This window comes from Lemur catta, chromosome 5 (genome assembly GCF_020740605.2).
Source record: "Lemur catta isolate mLemCat1 chromosome 5, mLemCat1.pri, whole genome shotgun sequence".
Taxonomy (NCBI): Eukaryota; Metazoa; Chordata; class Mammalia; order Primates; family Lemuridae; genus Lemur; species Lemur catta.
Window position 1 is genome coordinate 1,263,418 of NC_059132.1, and position 7,175 is coordinate 1,270,592.

Genomic DNA, 7,175 nt, shown 5'->3' on the forward strand with positions numbered 1-7,175 from the left:
AAGCTTTCAATAACATTCTACTGCAAACAGGATAAAGTCCAAACTAGCATTTTAGGCCCTCCACCCATGACCCCAGATTACTTTTCCAACATTATCTTCTTCCATATCCCTGGCACACACCCTAACTGCAAACACACTGGACATTATTTACCCTGAATTCAGCCTTCACAGTCCCACTTCCAAGCCTCCCCATCCTGTTCTCCTAGCCTGAGTCTTGAAGACTTCCCAGGTCCCCCTGCTTCCCCGCAGCCCTAGAATCAACCCTCTGGTGAGCACCTGGAGCATTCATTTCATTTGGCTCTGCATATAACTAATTGTATGTTTTCTCTCCTCCACTAAGCAGTAAGCTCTTCAAATGCCAGTTGTGTGTTCCTCCCAGAGTACCTGGCTCACTGCCTTGCACCCAGAGATATTCAATAGATATTTGCTGATATAAATTATAGAAGAAGTGCGGAGCATGATACACCTGGGGCAGGTGCGGAAGGCTTTTCAGGGATAGGACTTGAGGCAGGTTTAAAGAAGGACTAATATTTAGACAGAAATGGTAACTGATTACAGTATCATCATATGTTAAAAACATAAGGACTTCTTCCAAGGGCAATGTAATCATTCTGATGTAGATTGCTTAACACTACAGGGTATATTGATCCTAAAAGTTCTCCTTTAAATGGGAGATATACCTTCTTATTTTGCACTTACATTCCTAAAAGGATACATTATTTACAACTACAAAAACAGTTGTCTAAACATGAAAATTTCATCAGAAAATAAAAAGACAAATGACAAACTGGGAAAATATAACCTATATAATAAAGGGTTAATAACTACACATAAACAAGAAAATTATAAGTAAGTCAGTAATGGGGGAAAGGCAATTCACAAAAGAACAAATCCAGAAGAGGGAAAAAGTTTGACTTCGCTATAATAAAATAAATGCAAATTAGAGTGAGATACAACTTTTTGTGTTTGGAATTAACAAATTAAAAGATACTACTCAATGCCAGTGAGGGAAAGACAGGGTACTTTCATGGAGTTGTAACTTTTCTGGGAAACAATTTAGCAGTAAGTTTCAAGAGTCTTACAAATAATTTTCTTTGACCTAGTAATTCTACTTGTAGGATTCTATCCTAAGGAATTAATCAGAAAGGTGCATAAAATTTTATACAACAGCAGCACCATTCATAAGAATTAAAAACTAGAAACAATATAGACAAATAAGAATAAGAAAACAAAGTATCATACTACATTTAATTGATGCTATCATTAAAAAGTATATATCTTTGGAGAATAGTTATTGTCACTGGGGGGAGATGCTCACAATATAATATAAAGTGAGGGGAAAAGTTAAAATCGTATGCATCCAGGAGAAGGGGGGGTGGACTCAGAAATTGCCTCTGGGGATAAGGATTGGGGATAAGGACTGTTCTTTTCCTTTTCAGTGTATGGTTAATAGTAGTGGCCATACTACTAATAATAATTTGAATGATCACTGTAGGCCAAGCATTATGCTAAGCGTTTTGTCTTTATTTTCTTACTTAATCCTCACAACAACCTGAGGAGGTAAGTACGATTTCATCCTGGCTTTACAGAGAAGCAAACTGAAGCACAGAGAAGCCAAGGCACCTGCCTAAGCAAGAGCCAGGATTCCAGTGTGGACACTTGACCCCAGAGGCTCGTTTCCTTCATGACCACAAGATGCTGCCTCCGGTTATACATCCGTCATATATTTGTAGTACTGTGTTTGTAAATTAAGAAACTAATTCCACCTTTGCCCCAGCGGTTCCCTGGGCTAAAACTCTTCCCCATCTACATAATAACCTCCTAATCTCTTACAAGTCCTTGTTTAATTGTTGCCTTCACAGTGAATCCTGGCCTGACCACTCAGTTCACAATTGCAACCTCGCCGCCATCTGTTTTACCCTGCTGTATTTTTCCATAGTATTTATCTAACACATTATAATTTTCAGATTCTCCATATTACTTATATTACTTCTGTTCTCCGATATATTAGCTACACTAGGTCAGGCTGTGCTTTTCTTTCTTTCTTTCTTTCTTTTAAATCTGCATTGCTAACTGATACCCTGCAGCCTGAAAAGGTCCTGGCACAAACTAGGTGCTCAATAAATATGTGTGGAATAAATGAAGTTTTAAAAACATAGCATGACTATGACGTTGCTTTATTTTAAAGCGTGAACATATATACATTTGGGGGGAATAGTTCAAAATGCTAATAGTAATTTTCAGGTTTCAGGTTTTTTCCTTCTTTATGTTCTCCAGCGATTTTATTCCCAAAATTCTAAGCAAAACTGTATTATTGTATGAGAAAACTGCTTTTAAAACGTCTCTCTAAGCCTCCAGCGTTGCCACGCACAGCAGATTGTTTTGCTGTAAATTTCATGCGTCTGTTCTGTCGCCGGTATGAAACGCAAGGGAAACTAGAGCGGTATTCAGCAATGAAAATCCGTCCCTCCGCGGTCGTGGCCGCATCCCTGGGAACACGCCCACCTAGCAACGGGCCGAGCGCTGCGCCTTTAATTCCCGGGCCGGGCGGGGGGATTTCCGCTCCCGTTCCCTCCGCGTTGCGCGGCAGCTGTCACCTGTACGGCGAGCAGCGCCCGTGGCGGATGGAGCCCGGCGCCCCCTGGACGCGACACGGCGGCAGGAGCCCACCGCGAAGGCGGAGGGCCCGGCGGGGCGCGGGCGGGGGGCTCTCGCCGCGGCCCCTGGCGCCCTTGGCCCGCAGACACCGGGCGTGACCGAGACGCAGCCCCGGGCACATGCCCGTCCCGCCGCGGCGCGAGCGATCGAGGTGAGCGCGGCCGAGGCTGACGTGACTGTCTGAACCTCCGCTCCCGCGCGGCCCCAGGGGCGACGCAAAGGTCGCCTGTCCCAGCCCGCGCGAACCGGGGCCGGCGGGAGGGACGGGGACCGCCCATGGCGCTCGCTGCCGCCGCGGCCGCCGCTGCCGCCGGGGTGAGCCAGGCCGCGGTGCTGGGCTTCCTGCGGGAGCGGGGCGGCCGGGTGCCCAGCGCCGAGCTGCTGAGCCGCTTCAGGCCGCTGCTGGATGCCGGCGACCCGCGGGGACGCGCCGCCCGCAGGGACCGCTTCAAGCAGTACGTCAACGACGTGGCCGTGGTGCAGGAGCTCGACGGCGTCAAGTTCGTGGTGCTGCGGAAGAAGCCACGGCCCCGGGAGGGACCCGAGCTCCTGCCCGCCGGCACCCCCGGGGTACCGGGCTCGCTGTCGAACACCCCCTCCGTCTCGCCGGGGGAAAACTCTGCCCCGCAAGCTCCAGACTTGGCCTCGGCACAGCGGGCGGTGGACCCACCAGGGGACCCGGCCCGGGCACCAGAGCCACAGGACGCCCCCGCGGCTCCGGCCCCTGAGCCCACCCAGCGCCCCGGGGAGCTGCTGTTGGGCTCGGCCCCGCAGCCAGCGGGCCCCGCCGACCCCCGGGCGCCCGCCTTGGCGCCCGCCCAGCCCGCGGAGGGGCTCCCGGCAGACGCGGCCCCGCCGTCCAGGGCACCGTCGGAGGCGGTCTCACTCCGGGTAGAGCCGCCGGACCCCGACGCTGCGCCCGGGGCAGCGCAAGGGCCACCGCCACCCGCTCCGCGCGCGCCGCCGCCGAAGCCCAGCGCGCTGCGGCTCCGCGCGGAGGAGCAAGGGCTGCGGCGGCAGCTGTCGGAAGAGCCGAGCCCGCGCGGCTCCCCGCTGCTGCTGAGGCGGCTCTCGGTGGAGGAGTCGGGCCCGGGGCTCAGCCTGGGCCCCGGCCGCTCCCCGCACCTGAGGCGCCTGTCGCGCGCCGGCCCGCGTTTGCTGAGCCCGGACACCGAGGAGGCGCCCGCCGCGCCGCCGCCGTCCGCGGTGCCCCTGGAGCCGTCCGAGCACGAGTGGCTGGTGAGGGCGGCCAACGGCCGCTGGAGCCACCAGCTCCACGGGCTGCTGCTGCGCGACCGCGGCCTGGCGGCCAAGCGCGACTTCATGTCTGGCTTCACAGCCCTGCATTGGGCCGCCAAGAGCGGCGACCGCGAGATGGCGCTGCAGCTGGTGGCGGTCGCGCGGCGGGGGGGCGCGCCCGTCGACGTGAACGCGCGCTCGCACGGCGGCTACACGCCGCTGCACCTGGCGGCTCTGCACGGCCACGAGGACGCCGCCGTGCTGCTCGTGGTGCGCCTGGGCGCACAGGTGCACGTGCGTGACCACAGCGGGCGGCGAGCTTACCAGTACCTGCCGCCTGGCGCCTCCTACGCGCTGCGCCGCCTGCTCGGCGACCCGGGCGTGCGGGGCACCACGGAGCCCGATGCGACCGACGGCGGAGGCGGCAGTCTTGCGGCCCGGCGCCCCGTGCAAGTCGCCGCCACCATCCTCAGTTCCACGACGAGTGCGTTTCTGGGCGTCCTGGCCGACGACATGATGCTGCAGGACCTGGCCCGAGGCTTGAAGAAATCCAGCTCCTTCAGCAAGTTCTTGAGCGCCTCGCCCATGGCTCCGCGTAAAAAGACAAAGATCCGCGGTAGCCTGCCAGCCTTCTCCGACGTCTCCCGTCGACCTGCTCCGGGGCCTTCAGCTGGTCTAGTGCCCAGTCTGCCTCCCACAACCTGACGGTCCCCGGGGCTGTGGCCTGGTTGATCTAACCGGACCTCCCCCCTACAGTTTAAGCCTACCCAAGGCTGGGGCCCGACACCGCCAGCCCCATGCTGCTTTCAGCTTCGTCCACTGCGGCCTGTTTTACCCCAATGGGCCTGTGCCTCCAGAGTCTGCCTAAAGCTTGACCTGTCTCCAGAGACTCCACATCTCACTGAGATCTGGCATCTTCTCTTATGAAGAACTCCAGAAGTCAGGCCTGAATTCTGGAGGAGACTTGCAATTTAGGGTTGAAGGTTAAGGGGCAGCAGCTGGTCTGGCCCCTGAAAGCCTTGGTATCTACACGGCCCCAAGCCGGAACTAGAGCAAGGGTCTCTTTAAATGTTGGAAGGTTTTAGATTGTTTGCCAGCTTTAAGATAATGTGGTGGTCTTGTAATTTGATGCTTTTATTCTGTTTTTAAATTGAAATGAGGTAAAGCAACTTTCATAATAACCTTTTGAAATTATATTTTTCCACTCTTAGGCAAAATGCTCATTTTCAATTTTTTGCTAAATATTTTGGAATTCCATTTAAAAAATAGATTATCAAGATCTAAAGAAAATTAGTCCCAACCAACAAACTTAAAATTTATCTACCTCATTTTAGGTAATCAAGATTCTAGAGAGTCTTGAATGCAGAATAACTATTGTGACCATTATGAATGTAATTAAGTTGTACTGTGAATGCTAAATATTTGGAAACAAGTGCATCTTTGGAGTAAAGGTGACAAAGAGAAAAGAAACATTTTGGCAAATATTTTAAATTTGTGGTTGTCTTCATAGTGAAATATAAACGTGTGTTTGGCACTGGTAGGTGGCCATTTGATTTGGCACAAATAATTTTTTTAAATTGTGATCTGTGAATTGTACTTTTGTACCATGTTTCTGAGTCTGTGGTTTTCAAATCCAGCTTAGCCTTTCAGTGCAATAGGTGAATATTCAAAGAAAAAAATTTCATAGCATTACACCAGAAAAATATCTGATTAAATAGTAATGGATACAATTAGGGAGCAACCACTTTATATGAAAGTTCTGTGCAAACAAAAAGCATGTGATATCCATTAAAAAAAACTTGAAAGCAGACAACTTATTCCAAAATAGCAAAAGCAGATTCTCTTTGCTCAGTGAACTTGGATGAGTGGCTCAACTTCCCTGATCCTTTTTTCCTAAATGGAAGTTGAGGTTGTGATATTGCCAAGATTTCCCAGGTTGAACACGGTGTAATTATAATGCATTTTTTTTCTGTTTTAAAGATGTGGAATTCCTTTGCTCAACCAGCCTTTTTTCTATCATATTGTGAGATGCTCTACTTTTTCAAATTGTGTTTGCATGTCATTAGTTATATCAAATAGTTTTTGTGGCACAGGGTAGTGGGCCATTTTCCCCTGGTATATATAGTGAAGGCTTTGAAATTATTTAAGTCCTTCATGGAATGTTTTGATTTAAGAAATGAAATAAACAGTCCTCCATTTGTTCCTGCTTGTGTGGTGATGTACTTCCCTTAAACATTCTACAGCTTTTGCTACTGTATTTGCCTTTTCTTATCTACTTAATTTTTTCCTTTTTCCCTCATTATTCTTCTGCCTCTTTGAAGCATTCTGTTCCTGAAAGAGTTTGGATTGCTCTGCAAAGTAAAGGAGTCAACCACACGTGGATATGGTAGCCAAGAACTGTAGATAAATGTAGGCCCTGATCTGACTCTTCCCGTCTTCCTTGCCTGGAACTGTAGCTAATTTGCATTGATTATTTTTAAATGCAAATTAAATCTGCCTCTGCAGAAAAATTGTGGGAGGCACAATTACAGTAATCCTAGTAGCTGAAGGTCTAGAAGACAATAAAATATTAGAGATTTTCCATAGTAATAGACCCGACTAAGACAAGGTAACAAAGGTCACAGACACAGGTATGACCTACCTTGAGAAAGACAAAATTTAAACCAACAAAGTGTTAATAACAACAACTAATGTTTACTGCACACTTAGAGGAGGGTTATTTGAACTGCCAGGAGAATCTTTGTGCTTCAGAAGGTGTGCTGCCAGCCTTCCATGTTAAGTAAAACATTTGGTGAGAGTTTAGAATCAATACCTCTAAAGCTCAGGTGTTAGAAACCACTGCTTTTTCCTTGCAGACCAAAGCTACCCCCACTTCCCCCCCACCGCATTCTACTGTTAAGGCAATTTAGCTAGTAAGAATTGTCACAAGGAGAATCATTCCTTTTAATGGGGGAGAAGTTAATTGTTGAGGTAGATATGTATGAGTCATATGCATAGCAAGCTTTTAAATAAAGTTTTACATTTCCTTTAATGGAGGTTGTAGGTAATTCTTGAGCATGTTGCACTTACCTAATGGAGATCCAGGGTAATGCTTATACTGTAGACCCTGTATTTAAGTGCCAGGCACAGTTCTAAACTCTGCAGGTATTAACAGGTACAACCTTACATGGTATGTACTATTTGTATGTTGATTTTAAAGTGAGGAACCTGAAGCCTAGGGAAGTTGTAAGTAACCTGTTTGGGCCCCAAAGCTAGTAAGTGGCAGAGTCGGGATAGCA

The 7,175-nt window shown here is 49.4% G+C and overlaps 1 protein-coding gene across 1 annotated transcript; it reads left to right on the forward strand.

Annotated features, from left to right (window-relative positions):
• Positions 1-2,934: 2,934 nt before the first annotated feature.
• Positions 2,935-6,103, forward strand: SOWAHA (sosondowah ankyrin repeat domain family member A). The gene has a single exon (XM_045550765.1). It carries the CDS (start codon positions 2,935-2,937, stop codon positions 4,600-4,602), a length of 1,668 nt encoding a protein of 555 aa, XP_045406721.1. The 3' UTR covers positions 4,603-6,103.
• Positions 6,104-7,175: the final 1,072 nt, after the last annotated feature.